The sequence below is a fragment of the Simochromis diagramma genome, unplaced genomic scaffold, assembly GCF_900408965.1.
Source record: "Simochromis diagramma unplaced genomic scaffold, fSimDia1.1 OVJJ01000514.1, whole genome shotgun sequence".
In the NCBI taxonomy this organism is placed as follows: domain Eukaryota; kingdom Metazoa; phylum Chordata; class Actinopteri; order Cichliformes; family Cichlidae; genus Simochromis; species Simochromis diagramma.
In genome coordinates this window covers 2,991,437-3,012,369 of record NW_024387346.1, presented here as the reverse complement: position 1 = coordinate 3,012,369, position 20,933 = coordinate 2,991,437, and the positions used below count along the sequence as shown (strand labels likewise).

The 20,933-nt window shown below is 40.0% G+C and overlaps 1 protein-coding gene across 2 annotated transcripts; it reads right to left on the bottom strand.

Moving 5' to 3' along the window:
• Positions 1 to 12,060: 12,060 nt before the first annotated feature.
• Positions 12,061 to 16,770, bottom strand: LOC120718256 (CD209 antigen-like protein D). Of its 2 annotated transcripts, XM_040006696.1 has the most exons (6): positions 16,452 to 16,770; positions 16,251 to 16,352; positions 16,048 to 16,152; positions 15,311 to 15,453; positions 12,863 to 12,966; positions 12,061 to 12,494 (listed from the first exon to the last, which is right to left on the bottom strand). In XM_040006696.1, exons 1-6 carry the CDS (start codon positions 16,510 to 16,512, stop codon positions 12,341 to 12,343), a joined length of 669 nt encoding a protein of 222 aa, XP_039862630.1. In that variant the 5' UTR covers positions 16,513 to 16,770; the 3' UTR covers positions 12,061 to 12,340. The 2 variants fall into 2 exon arrangements, with proteins under 2 accessions (XP_039862630.1, XP_039862629.1); XM_040006695.1 differs by having other exon boundaries at positions 16,251 to 16,770.
• Positions 16,771 to 20,933: the final 4,163 nt, after the last annotated feature.

Here is a 20,933-nt window from a genome sequence, read left to right as displayed (position 1 = left end):
GCCAGCCACGCTGTGGAGTACTTGGACGCGTGTGATGGAGCATTGTCCTGCATGAAAATCATGTTTTTCTTGAAGGATGCAGACTTCTTCCTGTACCACTGCTTGAAGAAGGTGTCTTCCAGAAACTGGCAGTAGGACTGGGAGTTGAGCTTGACTCCATCCTCAACCCGAAAAGGCCCCACAAGCTCATCTTTGATGATACCAGCCCAAGCCAGTACTCCACCTCCACCTTGCTGGCGTCTGAGTCGGACTGGAGCTCTCTGCCCTTTACCAATCCAGCCACGGGCCCATCCATCTGGCCCATCAAGACTCACTCTCATTTCATCAGTCCATAAAACCTTAGAAAAATCAGTCTTGAGATATTTCTTGGCCCAGTCTTGACGTTTCAGCTTGTGTGTCGTGTTCAGTGGTGGTCGTCTTTCAGCCTTTCTTACCTTGGCCATGTCTCTGAGTATTGCACACCTTGTGCTTTTGGGCACTCCAGTGATGTTGCAGCTCTGAAATATGGCCAAACTGGTGGCAAGTGGCATCTTGGCAGCTGCACGCTTGACTTTTCTCAGTTCATGGGCAGTTATTTGGCGCCCTGGTTTTTCCACACGCTTCTTGCGACCCTGTTGACTATTTTGAATGAAACGCTTGATTGTTCGATGATCACGCTTCAGAAGCTTTGCAATTTTGAGACTGCTGCATCCCTCTGCAAGATATCTCACTATTTTTGACTTTTCTGAGCCTGTCAAGTCCTTCTTTTGACCCATTTTGCCAAAGGAAAGGACGTTGCCTAATAATTATGCACACCTGATATAGGGTGTTGATGTCATTAGACCACACCCCTTCTCATTACAGAGATGCACATCACCTAATATGCTTAATTGGTAGTAGGCTTTCGAGCCTATACAGCTTGGAGTAAGACAACATGCATGAAGAGGATGATGTGGACAAAATACTCATTTGCCTAATAATTCTGCACTCCCTGTATGTCAGGTTGGGTATCAGACGCCACCTCTCTGGGGACATCTCAGGCCCTCCAAGGTTTGGAGGCCTATCTCCCCCCACCACCACTTCCCCTGCCAGTGGCGGACTCCCTCATACATCGGTGCGTTGGTGGTTCTTTGTGCCTGGGGATGGGCGTCCAGGTACACACCGGCTCACTCCTTGGCGGCCGCTTATCGGGGCCTGGAGCCTGGGGCTCGCTCGGGCCACTTCGGAGGTGGGGTGCCCCGGCCTCTCGGCCTGGGGCTCGGTCACTCAGGCACAGCTGGCTGCCGGCGGAGCTCACGGGCGCGTCACTGCAACGCCCCCTGGCTTCTGCTCCGCGGCTGCTGAGTGAACCCTCATCTGGGACTCTCCTCAGCTCTTTCTGGGACAGTGGCGCGGCTGCCCCTCTGTTAGTCTTCCTTGGTCTCTTGTGTTCTGGGGGCCTCTGGATGTCTGGAGTTTTGATCTCCTCCATACCTGCTTCATGCCCTGGAGGACGGGGCAGTGGCCCCCCCACACCCTCTAGCAGATCATTACATGAAGGAACCTTTTAAAAAAACAAGCGCGTCCATGCTCACAGGTGTACACACGGGTGATCACACCCACAAACTACACCCTTTTTGGCTCCTACCTCAAAGCACACTGTGTTCTGTTGATCTTATGTGCTGCACAATAATGTTTAATATTTAGTATTTACTGTCATATTCCCATATATCATTGTGATGTTGTTTATTCTATTACTCTTGTTCTCTTCTGCTTGTTTTCTTTTTTCTTTCTCAACAGGTGATCCAGGTGATCGATATATGCATTTTTTTTCTTTTTTTTTCTGCCCATTCTGTTGGTTTTTGTTTTTTGCCCTTCTCCCCCGTCCCTCTTCTCAGCTGTTTCTCTTTCCTTCTTTCTTTCTCCCCTTCTTTCCCCCAGTCAAGTCTGTCCCGTATTCAGCAAGTGAAAATAAAATAAACAATAAAAGGTGAATCAAATGGACCATTACGGCAAGGCTGGGATGGTCAATTTGGTAAAGTAAATCCGTTGGGCATCTTTCTTTGCCTTTAGACAATAATTCTGATGGCAAAAGAGCCAAACGGGACAGGCAAAAAAAAAAAAAAAAAAGGAACGGCGCTCGTCATAGTTTTCTCCCTTGTGCACGAGATCAAAGAGCTCTGCTTGGTGTTTAATGCTTTTGCTGTTGTAGAAGAATAGAAGTCTGGGACAGACAGATCCATCAGGATGATTAGAAGATGTTCCGCAGCTGTGCCAAACCAGCCTCTCCAACACCATGCCCTGAACCTGCTACTCCACCCCTCCCCTGCAGCTGAGCTGCCAACCACACCCCGTCACAGGACTATTGTGACTGTCCTGGAGCTTAAAAACGTCAACAAAGTGGAAATCCTACAAAACAAAGCATGTTCATTCGCTTTCATTTAGTCGACCCAACTGGGGTTATCAAAACTAAAGTTAATGCTAAGTACTGTAATCCAAATCTGACTGAGAGAGTTAGCAGGCCAGAATTTTTTTTAAAAAGCCACAAGAAAGCACTGAGACACTGGCTGACACACAGATGAGGAATCTGAGACTAAGGAGAAAAGGGAAAATATATACGTGTCACAGGCAGAAATACAGACACCAGAAAACCATTTTTTTAATGACTGCAGAGGTCTGTCATACACCTGTAGAGAAAGATGTGTTTCAGTGAAAACGTGTTACTTTTAAAAAAGAGAAAAAGTAAAGTAAAAAGTCCTCTGGCCAGGGCATGTGTTACCTACATGGGAGGAGCATGATTCCCCCAGGGGCCAACAGCCAATCAGTGTGCTCACCCGTTCTCTCCTTGCTGTGGCAATTAAAAGTGTAGTTGGAGAGTAACGCTGCCGCAGGCAAGTTATGGACTTGAGTTGAATCGGACTAAGGCAGGCAAGTGTGCGTTCATAGAACCAGTAAGTCACGTTGGGAACGTATTTTATTTCTGTTACTGTTAATTTACCAATGTGTCACGATCCTGGGTCTTATGACCCAGTGTTTTGAGTTTTAGTTCATTTTGATGTTTTAGTTTATGTAAGCCCTTCAGGTTCCTAAGTTCATTTGTTATCATGCTTAAGTGTTTCTAGTTATTATTTCCCCCTCGTGTTTCCAACTATGGTAAATCTCCCCTGCTCTTCATGTGTTTCATGTCTGTGTCTTACGTTGTCAAGTTCTGGTTGTCATGTCTGCATCTCATTATGTTTCCTATTTTATTTGGAAGAGATCCTGTGCTTTTATATTATGGGTTATGTTTTGAGTCCTTTGATGTACTGTTTCTTGTTTCCCTAGATCTCAGTTATGGTTATCTTAGGTTTAGCTCTATGGCTTTGTTATATGGCTTCCCTGTGTTCCATGTTATGTCCACTGTGATGTTTTGTGCCATGTTTCAGGTTCCTATGTTCTGTCCCCCCAGTTGCTGTTAAGTTTGCGTGTTTTAGAATTCAGTCAGTGTGTTTCCTGTTTTACTTTGAAGGTCCATGTCTCATGTGAGTGTTTCTAGTTTTGCTTCCCTTGCCTCGTCCTGCTTAATTACTCTCAGCTGTGCTCTCCTCCTGTGGCTCATTCCCCCTCGTTATCCCTCAGTGTATTTAAGCCCCATGTTTCTCTTTGTCAGTGTTGCGTCCTCCCTCATAGCTGTGTGATTTTTCCCTGTGGCTCCTTGTGCTTTAGTTTTCCCAGTTTAGTTTACTTTGTATTGTTTTTCGTGTCCCACTTCACGCCAGCAATAAAGCTGTGTTTTTGAGTTTACCTTTTGACTCTGTGAGTTTGCGTTTGGGTCCTACTTTTGCCTGCACACAGCCGTACTGTGACACAATGTAGACATCTGTTACTATTGCCTTGTGTTAGCAGCTATGCTGTAGGAATAGGTAAGTAGTAGCCTGGCTCCACAGGATATTCCTCATTTCTAAGTTGTTTCAGTTATTGTGGAGAGTTAATGTTCCCAAAGATTTTACCTGATGGAGTTACTAAGTTAGCATACGAATCAGTTCTTATTTATAAAGCCTGCGTACACATGGCAGCCTTTGAGTGAGCAATTGTGTCAGGAATGGACAACTAAATACTTTTTCACAGAAGTTCAGTCAAAGGCTGTATGTCTTATTTGCCAAGAAACAGTTGCGGTTTTTAAGGAATACAACATCTGCCATCACTTTTCCACTAAGCATGCAAATTATGCTAACAACCTGTCGACGCAAGAACGAATGACTACCACTCAGAGATTAGCAGCTAGTTTGCAGGCTCAGCAAAACACCTTTATCCGACAAACTACCATCCAAGAATCAAGCACAAAAGCAAGTTATTTACTGGCATTCAAATTAGCAAAGGCCAGCAAGCCATTCTCTGACGGGGAGTTTCTCAAAGAGTGCATGGTAGAGACAGCAGGTGTCTTGTGTCCTGAGAGCAAGAACAAATTTGAAAAAATTAGCTTATCACGCAGGACAGTGACTCGCTGTGTTGAGCTAATTGACGAAGACTTAACTAGCAAGCTAAACAAAAAAGCGGAGTCATTTACATTATATTCCTCGGCACTGGATGAAAGTAATGACATAAAAGACACTGCTCAGCTTTTAATTTTTATCAGAGGGATTAATGGTAATTTTGAGATTCAAATTCAAATTTTTATTTGTCACTTACACAGTACGATATGCAGTGAAATGCTTAGACAACTGCTCGTGACCTAAAGAAAAAAAAAAAAAGGAAAAGGCTATGAATAAGATAGGAAATAAATATGAAAAATTAAAAAGTGTAAATTTAACTAGGAAGGAATAAAATATAAAAAATTAAGGTTAAAAATGAAATAACTGTACAACACAAATTAGAATGAAGGGTAAATTTAACTGGGAAAGAATAAGATAAAATATATAAATTAAAGTTGAAAATAAAATAACTGTACAACAAAATACACAATACACAATATAGAACTATATAAGAATGTGTGAAGAAATATAAATAAATATATATATATATATATATATATATATATATATATATATATATATATATATATATATACACACACACACACAGTGGGGCAAAAAAGTATTTAGTCAGCCACCGATTGTGCAAGTTCCCCCACTTAAAATGATGACAGAGGTCAGTAATTTGCACCAGAGGTACACTTCAACTGTGAGAGACAGAATGTGAAAAAAAAAATCCATGAATTCACATGGTAGGATTTGTAAAGAATTTATTCGTAAATTAGGGTGGAAAATAAGTATTTGGTCACCTCAAACAAGGAAAATCTCTGGCTCTCACAGACCTGTAACGTCTTCTGTAAGAAGCTTTTCTGTCCCCCACTCGTTACCTGTATGAATGGCACCTGTTTGAACTCATCATCTGTATAAAAGACACCTGTCCACAGCCTCAAACAGTCAGACTCCAAACTCCGCCATGGCCAAGACCAAAGAGCTTTCGAAGGACACCAGGAAAAGTATTGTAGACCTGCACCAGACTGGGAAGAGTGAATCTACAATAGGCAAGCAGCTTGGTGTGAAAAAATCAACTGTGGGAGCAATCATCAGAAAATGGAAGACATACAAGACCACTGATAATCTCCCTCGATCTGGGGCTCCACGCAAGATCTCATCCCGTGGGGTCAAAATGATCATGAGAACGGTGAGCAAAGATCCCAGAACCACACGGGGGGACCTGGTGAATGACCTGCAGAGAGCTGGGACCAAAGTAACAAAGGTCACCATCAGTAACACACTACAACGGCAGGGAATCAAATCCCGCAGTGCCAGACGTGTTCCGCTGCTGAAGCCAGTGCATGTCCAGGCCCGTCTGAAGTTTGCCAGAGAGCACATGGATGATACAGCAGAGGATTGGGAGAATGTCATGTGGTCAGATGAAACCAAAGTAGAACTTTTTGGTATAAACTCAACTCGTCGTGTTTGGAGGAAGAAGAATACTGAGTTGCATCCCAAGAACACCATACCTACTGTGAAGCATGGGGGTGGAAACATCATGCTATGGGGCTGTTTTTCTGCCAAGGGGACAGGACGACTGATCCGTGTTAAGGACAGAATGAATGGGGCCATGTATGGTGAGATTTTGAGCCAAAACCTCCTTCCATCAGTGAGAACTTTGAAGATGAAACGAGGCTGGGTCCTCCAACATGACAATGATCCAAAACACACCGCCCGGGCAACAAAGGAGTGGCTCCGTAAGAAGCATTTGAAAGTCCTGGAGTGGCCTAGCCAGTCTCCAGACCTCAACTCCATAGAAAATCTGTGGCGGGAGTTGAAAGTCCGTGTTGCTCAGCGACAGCCCCAAAACATCACTGCTCTCGAGAAGATCTGCATGGAGGAATGGGCCAAAATACCAGCTACTGTGTGTGCAAACCTGGTAAAGACCTATAGTAAACGTTTGACCTCTGTTATTGCCAACAAAGGTTATGTTACAAAGTATTGAGTTGTATTTTTGTTATTGACCAAATACTTATTTTCCACCCTAATTTACGAATAAATTCTTTACAAATCCTACCATGTGGATTCATGGATTTTTTTTTTCACATTCTGTCTCTCACAGTTGAAGTGTACCTCTGGTGCAAATTACTGACCTCTGTCATCATTTTAAGTGGGGAACTTGCACAATCGGTGGCTGACTAAATACTTTTTTGCCCCACTGTATACACACAATAACAGCAGCTGTACAAGTATTAACTGGAAATGAAGAATATAGTGACCAGTGTTGTGCAATCCACATTATGTCTTGTGCAGTGCAAATATGCTTAAAGTGATTTAAGTGATGAAGTGAAAACAATGTCCAGAATGTCCAGTGTGTGTGTAAGAACTGTATGTGTGGGTCAGTACTGTGTGGTGGTGTGATTGAGAGACCGTATCGCCTGCGGGAAGAAGCTCCTCCTCAGTCTCTCTGTGTTGGTCTTCAGGGAGCGGAATCGCTTTCCTGACCTCAACAGAGAGAACAGTCTGTTGTTGGGATGGCTGAGGTCCTTCACGATCTTCCTGGCCTTGGTCCAGCACCGCCTGCTGTAGATTGAGTGCAGGTCAGGGAGCTCGGAGCGGATGGTGCGCTCAGCTGACCGCACAACCCTCTGTAGAGCTCGTCTGTCCTGCATGGTGCTGTTCCCGAACCAGGTTAAGATGTTTCCTGTCAGGATGCTCTCTATGGTGCACGAGTAAAAGTTCCTGAGCACCTTGGAGGGCAGTTGGAAGTCTCTCAAGCGTCTGAGGTGGTAGAGACGCTGACGGGCCTTTTTCACCACGGTGTTGATGTGACAGGACCATGACAGGTCCTGCGTGATGTGAACTCCGAGGTATTTGAAGCTGTCCACTCTCTCCACTGGGCACTCGTTGATGACAGGGGTCTGGTAGTTCCTCTCCTGCTTAGTGCTGAAGTCCACTATCAGCTCCTTTGTCTTACTGACGTTTAGAAGGAGGTTGTTCCTCTGGCACCAGTTCTCCAGATTCCTAATCTCCTTCAGGTAGGAGGAAGAGTTTTTGGCCATTGAATCCCTAATGGGGAAAACGAGGTGAGAGGACTTGTATCACAGCGTGTCGGAGGCCACCAAGAGGCACAGCCTACCTTGGAGTACACTCGCCAACGTCACCACAGATGGATCGCCAAATCTGACTGGAAAAAAAGTCGGGTTGCTCAAAAGAATCCAGGACAGGGTAAAAGAGGACAACCCTGTGCAGGAGGTAATTTTTTTACACTGCATAATCCACCAGGAAGCACTGTGCAAATCTGTATTGCACCTTGATCACATAGTGAAGCCAGTTGTAAAAGGCATTAACTTTATTAGAGCAAGGAGACTTCAGCATCATCAGTTTATTAAGTTTCTTGAAGAAATTGACGCTGATCACCAGGACTTGCTTTACCACTCCAATGTCCGCTGGTTAAGTTTGGGGAAAGCATGTCAATGAGTGCGGGAGCTCAGAAAGGAGATTGTCTCATTTTTGGAGCTACTTGAGAAAGATGGTGTTTTTCCTGAGCTGACACAAATTTAGCTTTTGCTGTGGACATACTGGCACACATGAATGAGCTGAACATGAAGCTGCAAGGGAAAGACCAGTTTGTACATGAAATGTACACAAACATCAGGGCCTTTAAAACCAAGCTGGTTTTATTCTCAAAACAAATGTCACATAAGTCGTTCGCTCATTTTCCCACACTGGCTATGCTGAAAGAGGCACCTCAACATGTGAAAAAATACAGGAAATCACTGGATGACCTGCATGAGGAATTCTGCCGTTGGTTCTCTGATTTTGGGAAAATTGAAAAGCCACTTCACCTGTTGTCATGTCCATTCACACAAGACCCTGAAACAGCGCCACAGGAGTTGCAGTTGGAACTGATTGATCTGCAATGTGACACTGTCTTAAAGGAGAAGTTCAACTCTGTTAAACTGGATAAGTTTTATGCATCATTAAACGCAGCCAAATTTCCAAAGATCCAGAAGATGTCACAGAGGATGCTGGTGTTGTTTGGCTCTACGTATGTATGTGAACAGACTTTCAGTGTGATGAACAACAACAAAGCATCCCACAGATCCCAGTTGAGTGATGAACACCTCAGATCTGTTCTGAGAATTGCCACAACAAATCTAACACCAGATTTCGACGCACTGACAAAAAAGGGTGATCAACAACACTGTTCCCACTAAAAGTGAATGTAAGTATTAACACTATAATGCCTTCTTAATGTTTTTCTTTGATATGTATGCATCTGGTGCTGTCCTGGCCCGTTTTGTAAATTTTAAAATTCAGTGTGGCCCCTGAGCCAAAAAGTTTGCCCACCCCTGCTCTAAGCTCTGTTTCTGGTATCTGGATCTGTCCTTTTGTAATCTGGTATGGTGTTCTCTGTAATACTGAAGTATGAGAAATGCTAAACAAGCAAGAGAGATGTTTATGTTATTTCTTATTTGTATTAATTACAGAACCACATCCTTACTTGCCAGCGAGAGTGTGTTTGATATGGGCTCGTGGCAAATAAAGTTCTTCCACTCTGACATCATTCCCCGTCTCTGACTGGATGTACAGGGAACAGTACCGAATCACGTTTCAGAGATAGTGGTCCAGGGCGTCCGCTATAACAAGTAAATTAGATTACTTTATGAATAAAAGAATTAAAATAACACAGGTAGCACCACATTCTTTTTCGCATCAGAAGGAGCTTTTGTTATTTTATGGTTTTCATCCCATTTGTTCATTTAGCAGTGAAAATAGCAGAGGCCCACTTGTGATAAGATTCTACATGCATGCATACAACTAGTGTCAGGAGTGATCTTGGTATACTAAGTTGAGAAAGTGGTATTACTATTACTAAAGTGATATGATTAAAATATGTGATTAATACATCAGAAAAGAAATCTGCCACCACACAGTGCAATGTCCAATATTAAACAGCGACTGGGTGATTTAGGTTCCTCACAGAAGTGTAACCTCACAAATCTAGGTGTTATTTTTGATGAAGCTTTTTCTCTGGAGTGAAACTTAAATCAGATAGTAAGAACCTGCTTTTTTCATTCGAGGAACATCTCAAAACTTAGATCTATGGTGTCAACAACTGAACTTGAGGTGATAATCCATGTTTTTGTCTCTACAAGACTCCACTATTGTAATAGTCTGTTTCTGTCTAAACAAGAAAAGGCTAGCTCGTCTACTGGTTGTTCAAAACTCTGCAGCGAGACTACTGACTCGCTCAAACAAAGGAGCTCATATTTAAGTCCCGTTTTAAAGTCGCTACACTGGCTACCAATCAGATTTAGGTTCCATTTTAAAATTCTAGTTTTAACCTTTAGAGCACTACAGGGGCAGGCTACTCCCTATATTGCTCATCTGACTTGTATACATACCCCTTCTAGTAGCCTGAAGTCATCAAATCAAAATCTTTTAGCTGTCCCCCACACTCATTTTAGAACTTGAGGGGACCGATCTTTCCAAGCTGTTGCACCCAGACTGTGGAATGCACTTCCTCTATTTCTACAGCACCTGGACTTGGTAGAGACCTTCAAAAAGCAGCTAAAGACAATTTTATTTCAAAAAGCTTTTAATTAGATCAGGGATTTTATGATGTATTTATGATTGTATTGTTTTTTTTGTTGCCTCTCTTGTTAAGCACTTTGTGACATCTGTCTGTGAAAAGTGCTATATAAATAAACTTTTACTTCCTTACTTTGCGCAGTGGTAAACCAGATATGGTTTACCTTGAAATCGAAATTATTAAACAGTATGTGTGCTATCTTGTAAAAATTAAGGTATGATGGTACAAATGAGCAAAATAGATTATTTAGACAAAAACCACAATTTTGCAGTAATTACTAGGTTGTGATGTTATGGTATTTTTAGCATATTTTGCAGAAAAATATTTTTGCAGTAAAATTTTTTAATATCTAAATATTATGCCAAAAATGAAAGTTATATATTGCTTCTTGATTCATGACAATTAATTGTTTCCAATACGGAGACATGCATTTTGGAGCAGGCGGTCTATTGCTGTTGCCATTTGGCAGTTTTTCATTGTAATTCTTACACACAAACAAAAGGACATGGAAGAAAATCCATTAATTAAATCAATTTTATTATACTGGTTATACCAGTGGTTTTTCAAACTTTGTAAGAGCTAAACATCAGATTAATTCAGTTCTAATTATACACTGCCAAATCACAGTAACAATCTCCTCAAGGCACTTTATATTGTAAAGTAAAGACCTTACAAGAGCAAAGGTTTGCTGCAGATTCTTTTTTTGTCTTTCAACTTAAGAAGTGCGCTGTGTTGGTCTAATGCATGTGTGAAATGACATTAAGGTTCCAGGAAGTGATGCAAGATAATGCTAAAATATTTTCAGAAATTTTAAAAAATGATTCATTATCAAAGTATTCTAAACAATAAACACATACATATAGTATTGTGCAAAAATCTTGGGTGACCTCACATTTCTTTATATTTTGAAAGGAAAATGGAAAATCTGTTAATTTACTGAAACAAGTCCAAACATACATAGTAATACACCATGTAAAGCAAAACTAGAATCTGACTGATTATAATGATGTTGAAAAGTAACATTTGGTATGGCAATGACTGCTCTTTAAACAGCCTAAACTCTCTTAAACTTTCATGTAATTTATTTAAGTAGTCTTCAGGAATAGTTTAGATTACTTGAAGGATTTTCCTATTGCCTGTAACGATGATCCCACACTGTATTGTGCTCTGAGGCTAATCATGACTGATATGGCATGCTGTTACTACAATAACAGTGTGTTTGGGGTCACTGTCAAAAAAATAACTTGTTGCCAGTCAAATGCTTTCCAAATGGCATTACCTGGTGGACAGAAATCTGACGGTACTTTACCATGTTCACACTTCCCTCAGTGTTGACAAATTCCTCAACATCACTGGCTGAAGTGTAGCCCCAATTCATGACAAAGCCTCCACCATGTTTTACAGATAGCTGTAGACATTCGCTGTTGTAGCTCTCCCCTGAATTAAATTTGGTTTCATCACTCTACTATACATACCACCACATATTTTAACTACAAACAGTAGATAGTAGATAGATCAATGGAAGGGCCAGATATAAGATATCTATATGTGACACATACTCCTTTGCATCTTTCCTTGACCACATAACAGTTTCCACTAATGTCAAGGAACAATAATTTTTTATATAGGAGGCACGAGTTAACTTTTTGGACTATTCAACCAAGACTGCCAGAACTATGTATGCACTGATGGCTGATCTGGGGAGTGACAAACAGGAGGGAAACAAAACACTGGTGAAAGTAACACAGATGAGAACAGTCGCAAAAACAGGTGAAAACAGAATCAAGAAGTAAAACTAATACAGGACGCAAATGGAAAAGAGGAAACATGCAAACGAGAAGTAACACAGGCATGAATATAAACACTCAATAACACAGAAATCAAATGGAGAAAGGAACAGAGAAAAACTGCAGGAAATAAAACTACCTCTCAAACTACCTAATAAAAATCAATATTTGAAACAAATGTGACACAACTGAAAGAATAAAGTAAAAAAATTTTTTTTATTTAAAGACTCAATAATAGTGTCAAAATAAAATAATTTATTGGCATAACAATGAAATCAAAACAGGGTTTCTTTTAATAAATGCAAAACTCAGAACTGCAAAGCTGGAATAAAAATATAAAAATAAACAGAAAACATAACCACCTATATTTAGCTCTGCTTGTTTTGTATAATGATATTCTCCTCTGACAGTCTCCACTGAAAGGAAAAATGCACATCAGCTACAACAAAATACATACAGCTACAACTCATCATTACAGAATACAACTAACCGAAATTAGAATATAGATTTATAATCAAAGCTTAAACACAAAAACATTTATGAATAGATGATCTTTAAGAAACTGTACAGTGGTTTGGTGTTTTTTCACATATCCACTTCAGAGAAGTTGAACAGGAAAGATCATTCCAGGACTTTTTCTTATCTTTTCTGACATGTACACAGTCTTCTTTTCCACCACCATCATCAGGTTGAGCATCTGCCCAGTACCTACCAAGCCAGTAACAATAACATCAGCTTATTTTTTATCAAGTTTAAATTCAGATGTTTGGTGTGGGTATGGAGGGTTTCATAGGAAAATTTCATATGACAGCCATTTTCTTTTAAGGACATAGCATTTGTTAAACAGGTCTTTACAAAGTATACAGGCAGACAAACCCAGCAGGACATCAGGTGTGATATAATATCTTGTTTTGACTAAGGTTGCCAAAACAAGTCATCATTTAGCTTTAAGCATTTGGCCTTGTAGTTTGGCTCAACCCGCTAATATGTTGACTCACCAATGAGGCATTGATGTGTAGGTTATCAAATAGATTAAATTTACTGAAAGTAATAACTTAACCAAAGTGAAGACTTACGTCAGACTTAGTGGAGTTCCATCTACCCATTTCCATGTTCCCTCCTGTTCTTTGTCATTCAAACCAATCCAAGCTTCTTCTATGGTGATTGTAGAGAGGAAGTTCTGTTTAACATGAAGAAAAAACATGCTATTTTAGTCTTGAACCACAATTTTAGCCTATGTAGTTTATTCCAATTTTATCAGGCATCTCTTTTAAAAATGCCAAACCAGCAATAATTAAAACTTTGAGTTTTCTCGCTACATGTTTCTTGCAACATTCTTCCTCAGCTCTAAATATAAATGTTCTTAAAAGCTCATATATTAAGAAAATATTAGTTATAACTGTTGGGGTTATCTGTGTTTCATCTGTATTATTGTAGTACAATATAAAGCGCTTTGAGGCAACTGTTGTTGTGATTTGGTGCTATATAAATAAAATGTAATTGTCACGGCTGGGGCAGCAGTCGTGTGATGTAGTGAAGGAGGACCCAAGTTGCAGACAACGGCGGTGATGCGAGTGAGTTTATTTACGGTGAACGATAATGAACTGAAGTGAGGATAAAACTAAAAAACTAAACTGGGGAAAACTAATGAACAAACCTGAAATCATACAAAATACGGGAAAACAGCACGGAGAAATGTAGGGAAGAGATACACAGAATAACACAGACGGAGCGACGTCGAGCAGAGGCAAACACACTATAAATACACATCAGGTAATGAGGAAATGACACGCAGGATGGACACAGCTAAAACTAATGGGCATAACGAGATTTCCTGTTTTACCTTCAAAGTAAAACAGGAAATTCATAGACTGTTTTACAAACACAAACTCAGAGATACGAACAGAACACCGGGAGAGGACACAGGTACGGATAACAGAACACTAAACACAAGAACCAAAACCCTAGGAACTAAGAAAACAAGAATTAACCCGAAACATAAGATGACACCAATATTAATCACAAAATGCTGGGTTTAACCCTTTAAGACCTACCATAGAACCAAGTGCGCCAGAGCTTATATTATATTTTTACATGTTGTAGTGCCATTGTTGGGAGCATTTCAAGTTGTTATACAGCAATACAACCATTGTAAATAACCCTGAATGCCTTTCCTTGCACCTTATTTTGGCACTCATTGCTGTTTTCTACTACCAACTTCCTGTTCGTGTGTAGAAGCTTTTATTTTGATGGGACGATTTCCTGTAAAACTGTTTTTGGCGCAGTTTTCAGCGGCAGTCGCGGGAGTTTTGACATGTGATGGCTTAACGGAGCCTATGGAGATTTCTTTTGTCATTAGCAGCCCCCTTGATAGAGGCACAAGGTATGGTTATGATATAAATGAGGACACGTTTAGATGTTTTTGTGACAGTCGCTACATTTGTTAAATGTTACGTTGAAACGAACTTCATGTTATAAGGTTTACGATTGTAAGAGTGTGGATTATTTTGCTTACACGCTGTTTCTATGTATACATCCCCAGCTCTTACGGTGAGATTGATGGTTTACTGCCATTAAACCTTCAAAACGTCATCAGTAAAGTGTCATCCTTCATTCGGGGGGGGTTCGCTACAACCATTATAACCCAAATTTTAATAATATGTGTATAGGCTCATAAGGCCCTGATGGTAAAAAACTACATTTCCGCAAATGACGTCACTTCCGGTTTCGGGCAGGTCATGGCGGACATGCGATAGTTCGCGCTGATGGATAAAGATAGTGTTACAAACAGCTTACTACAGCCAGCTATGGCAGAACAGACCCCACACCCAGCACAGGCCCGACAAAGCCAGGGGAGCCAGGACCTGCCAATCAGCCACCGGGAGTGAACCAGTAAACACCCAAGCAACCAGACACAGAGAACCACCAATGCACCAGTGTTGATATGTGTTTTTCTAAAGTACATTTAAAACAGGGGAGGGGCATGGCATCAATATGGCATCCTCTGCCAGATTACAGCTGGTGTCAGCATGAGAACCCTCAATGTCTACATGTAAAATTGAGAGGTGGGCACCAGCACCAGTGATAAAATTGAGAGGTGGGCACCAGCACCATTTCATTTTCTTATCGTTGCTCAAAATTATACCGGTATTACTGTGAACGATATGATATGGCCCAGCCCTAGTGCCCACCCCCAAGGACCTATATGTAAGTGTCATGATAGTGTAAGTAATGTGAGTGTCTAAGTTGTGGAAAGAACTGAGGCATAAGTGGCCAGGAGGGGAAAAGTGATTTTTAAGGGTTTCATTCAATAGAAATATAATTTTTTTTTTTTACACTAAGATACAATTATAGTTGTGTCAGAGTTTCCTGTGTAGATATGTGCTAAGTTGAAGACTGAAAGGTTGACAGAAATGCTTAATTTCTATTGAATACTGGGCAAAGCTATCTACATAAAATAATAGGAATATTAACTTCAATATTCATTTACAAAACAATAACTCACACATACATAAAAACTGTACCTGTTCTTCAGGGAAGTCAATAACCACCAGATATGTTCCTCTGTCTCTGCAGTCCTTTACGGCTGCATCCCAGGAACCAGAGCTTTCAGACAGGAGATAGCAGCTATGGTTGAACCTGGTCCATCCCGCAGGACATTTTTTATCTGGAAGAAATTACCAACAAGTAATTTTTCAGCAAGTTAGTGAATTATCTTTTAGGAACATTATAACAATGCTTATTTGATCTCTGTTTAACACACTGTACTTTGTTTGTTTGTGTGATCACTTTGTTGATGAAAGCTGGACCAGATATAGTTGATCACTGATGTGCTTTTTCATTAGCCAAATGAGACTTCCCAGAAATATAATGCCTGCATACTTGGATACATAATTCTCCTGCCTCTTTGTAGTGCTGTTTAAGTGCTGAAGCACACCAAAAGGCTGTGGCTAATTTCTAAGCCTAACTAATGTCTTTAAAGTGACACGTTTATGTATATTTGATCAGAAATAATTTTTCTTCTTGTCTAAAGCTGAGTGGGAGATCAATATGTTACTGCAGCCAAAATATGAAAAGCAACACCGAAAATACATCTGAACTAAATCTAAATAATGGGGAAGCAAAACAAAATATAAGACTAGATCTACTTGTTGTGGATTCTTTTTTCTTGTTTTCTTTCTTTAAAAAAAAAAAAAAAAAAAGGTTTATGTGTGTTTGTAAGTTTTTTTAAAAACACACAACAACTCATACAATGACTCACTTTGGTTGAACAAAAAATGCAGTCCCTCCAATTCTTCAGTCTTTTCAGTGAGATTGGCTTGAAGCAGGTCTCTCTCCTCAGTCATGGAAGAAAGCCTGTGACTCACTGCAGAAACATTTGCATTTAGGTCTCTCTCCTCACTCATTAAGAAAAAGAGAAGCTTGTGATCATTAGAACTGATATCAATGACCAACACAACTCACAGAGGAAACCAAGAGTAATAAGTCCAGCCAACAGGAAAACACTCAGCAGGCTTAGAGACAGAATAATAACCAAATACAAACTGCTCTTAGAGCTCCTTTGACCTGAAAAGAAAGGAAAAATAAACAAAATAGAGAACCTAATAAAATGTGCAACAGTTAAAACACCTCTGCTTTTTCCAGTTTCTGCCACTTCTTTCTTACCTGTGCGATTTGTTGCATGTGTTGGGTTGTCATGTTTCAGATTGACATAAATTTCCTCCATTGCATGAAAGGATGTTGATCATTTATGAGAGCTCTGCAGTGCAGAACATGTAAAATGTAAAAAGCCTCAAAGGTTTCAGTTACCGTATACTTTTTTTTTAGAATCAGAGGAAGTAACCTATTGAATATGTGGTTTTGCAGCTATGCTACCACTGAAACTTGTGATGGCCAATTATTTTTTGGGCACTGTTAGTTACCTTCCGTGTAGCCTTCCTGTTCTCACTAGGGGCCCCTGCGTACCCCAACCTGTTCTGCAATGTGTGCCTTTTCTATTTTTTTTTTTGTATACTATATCCCTCTTGATTGTATATGTTTGTTATTTATTCCTGTTGTCTTACTATTTATACTTTATTCCAGCCCAGCTGGTGTGGAGCACCAACAATTTTGTTGTACATGTACATTGGCAATCCGGTGTTGTGCCAAAAAGTGATTGCCTGGCATAAAGTGATTTCCAATGTTTTCGTGTGTTTTTTATGTGTAATATCGTTACGTATGCTACTAAATAGATTTTGGTGAACAGGTATTACAAAGGTGTTATATATAAAATTTAAAAAAATTACCTGTTTCTCAAGTATCTTTGTAACTGTGTTATTGTACTTACATTATAATCAATCAGCTCCCTATTGTCCACTTAAAATATGTTTACAGAACTATTTTTGCATTTGTTGAAATTTAAGCTGTACTCTTGGCCAGATTACTCTTAAAAGAGACATTTTTAAAGTCAACAATAATTTTTTTTAACTGCATAAATAAAGGATACACAAAAGTCACTGCCAAAAACTGATTGCGGCTTCTACCTTGTTACAGGAATGTTGTTTGTTGCTCAAGATGACGTGATATCATTCATGAAGGATACATGTGACATATGTTTCACATATTATAGACCAACAAGTTATTTATAGCAGTGTAAATACAAGCAATCAGTTTTTGGCAAATACCGGAAATCAATTTTTGGCAGAAAATCTCTTTTTGGCACAACACCGGTCTTTAAGTGATGACGTGACAAATCCGGCTTTTGTGTTTTTAACATATTTTAATGCTTTGTATCTTGTTATATTTAATCTCCAAAAGCCCCTACAAATAGTCAGTGATCACTGTCGGCCTCTCTCGGTTTTCATTACCGCTATTCATTTTAAAGCTCAGTTTTTAAACCCTTACGATGTAACTACAGCCCAGCCCATGCAGCAGTACCGTATTTTCCGCACTATAAGGTGCACTTAACACCCTTTAATTTTCTCAAAAATCGGCAGTGCGCCTTATCTATGAATCCTGGCTGTGTTTACTGACCTCGAGCTGATGTGGTACACGGCGCTCAAAAATCTGTCAAAAAATGTTTTAGTAGGACTTTGCTAAGCTACGAAGCTGCACCGCTTGATGAATTGTCTGAGCGTTATGGCTACCGTAGTCAGGAGCCTCGCGGCTCATAGTAATCTGGGTCCAAAACTCTGTCCGCGTCAGGTCCGAAACAAACACTGTGTAAATTCTTTCATCTTTAATAAAATGATCAGTGTTGCTGCTTTACCAGGTGTATCAATTAAGTTTAACATCCAGGCATCCATGAAAACAGAATTTATTAAATTAAACGGAGTTAGAAGTTAGCAGGAAGTTACTAGATAGTTAGCTCGCTGGTTTCGCTAGTTACCCTTAAACATGATATATCATGTTCTGACTGAGAGATTTCTGGAGAAAAAATAAAATGTACAGCTCTGCTATCACTTCCAACATGAATGAGAGAGAAAACTACACAATAGTGACGTTTGTAGGATTACTAAAGTTGGCTAGATGGTATATAATAGGGGTGGGTTTTAATAATCGATTCATCGCTAAAAATCGATTCTGGCTTGAATAAAGTGATATTGATTCATTAAAATCCTGAATCGATTTTTTTTTTTATATAAATGTATTTTGCCCAAAATTCCAGAATCTCAGGTGAAACGTCACAAAATTTTGACAACCACCAAACATTTAAAACAGTAAATGAGAGCAGGTACACGGCTTCTGCACAAAGACGTAAACACAAAACGCATCAGAATCAGTGAGATGTCGCCTTTCTCACCGACGGCACGGACACGGTCGGGGCTGAAAGCTGACAGCTCGCTGATTCTGATCCGCGGGTCCGCGCTTTGTGTTTACGCCCTTTTTGCTCTGATTCTGAAGCTGCAGGTTTTATCTCTCTCCAGACAATATTGACTGAACCAGCAGCAAAAGAAGATCCAAACTACGCCTCACATAAACATCGTGATGAATTCACTCTGACTTTTGCTGTTTTGCTTCCACCACACTTCATGCACAGATCTCTCTCTCTGTCTCACTGTTTCTCAGTGTACTTCAAGAACAGTTTCCAGTCTATCCCCGAAATCTGTGCTTGCTTGTTACACACAAGACTACTATTATTTAAAGGCTGTCGGCTGCTGTTTTTTTTCCCTTTTACTTACTTCCGAAAAGAAAACCTAATTTCTGCCGTTCGATAGGATTCTGAACAAATTGAAACTTTTTAAAATTATACAAAATGCAAAACGCTTAGCTGTGTCTCTAATAAAACCAGAGGTAATGTTCATATGTTTATTAATGGTGTTCTTTCGTTTTTGATGTACTGCAGAATATTTTTATAAAATCCCAGGCCAGGAAAATCACTTTCATGTTTTTCTGTGTTTTATCTTCAGCTACTTTGACACAAAGGCATCTGCTGTGACACTCACACCTGTGATAAAGTCTTGCGAGTGTCAGCTTCAAAGGAAGCTGACACTTTTGTCATTTTGTCACTTTTGACATTTTTGTATCTAAAAAGTTATAGATACAAAAATATGTAAATGTACTGATCTGAATTATAATATTTCTGACTGTCTGAGGCAAAATTTCCCAAATTAAATCGAATTGAATCGAATCGAATCGTGGATCGAATTGATTCAGGACCTTGGTGAATCGGAATGAATCGATTCTAGAAATCAGTGACGATACCCAGCCCTAGTATATAATGCTGTGCTAGTGATCGCTAGCGACACCGCTATGTTAGCATACCAAAGCATAACACTGTGAACCTGGAGAATGAACGATAACCTTTTTCCACTTTTTTGACAAATGCAATCGCATGGAAAATTGCTGTAAACGGACCAAACTTCACTAGGAGAGAACAACTGAGATAGTCCAGCCACAATATGAGGTTAGTCATTAATGTAAGATAAGATAACCTTTATTAGTCTCACACGTGGGAAATTTGTTACAGCAGAAAGTGGACAGTGCAAAGTTACATAGCAAAAATTAGAAAAACACTGGAATAACATATGTTCCAGTGTTTATAAAGCAGCTACCAGAGAATTCAACATTAATGAATTAATGGTACGGAAGTGGAGGAAGCAAGAAGAATGAGTTGAGTAAAGTTTGACTTTTCTGACTGATTTGTTTCGTTTAATGCGCTTTATAATGCGGTGCGCCTTATGTATGAACACAGACCCGTTTGTCGACAGTGCGCCTTATAATACCGTGGCGCCTTATGGTCCCATAAATCTTCTCCTGACTGAAGTTTGGTCTGTTTACAGCACCCTGTCAAGCGATTGCATTTGTCCCTGACCATCGAGAATCCTCACGTTAACTTTTATCGAGTGAGAAAAAGTTAGCATTCACCCTCCAGCTTCACTGTTTATATTATGCTGCTAACAAAGCTGTGTCGCTATCGATCACGTATATATGTTATATATCAGCTAGCCAAACTTTAGTAACCCCACAAAACGTCCCTGCTGTTTAGTATTCTGTCTTCATTTAGGTCGGAAGTGATAGCAGAGCTGCAGGTTTTAATTTGTTTCAGAATTCCCTCAGTCAGGACATGCTATATTGTATTTATGGACGCTAGCGAGCTAACACCCTGCTAACTTTAACTCCGTTAAATGTCATAAATTCCATTTTCATGGATGCCTGGATGTTAAACTTAATTGTTACACCTGGTAGAGGAGCCACACTGATGATTTTATTACAGATAAAAGAATTTAGACAGTTTTTTCAACTCTCAGTGATGCCACAGTGATCGTTTGACTTGTGGACCTGCAGCAGAGTTTGGGCCCAGACTAATGACGTCAGACTTAAAGACCAGATAAAGGGTTATTCTATGCTATGTATTCCATTAGAAATCAGAATTAGTTCAGAATAGGAGTATTACACAACATATTAGGTTTCTTATGATTTTATTTGCAGTTCTGCTCCTGCTAAATTGCTTTAATGAAATATTAAACATTCAAAAATCTAAATTGTGGACATTCCCCTTTTAACCATTGGTTTGTCACGGTCTGCTGGTGGAGAGAGTGAGGTGGACCCAGGAGCAGACACAAGCAAGGAGGTGGAACTGAACTTTAAACAAAAGGCAAGCCTTTATTGTGGCTGATACAAAGGCAAGACAAAACAACAAGGATAGTGGCTAAACTAAACTGGAAC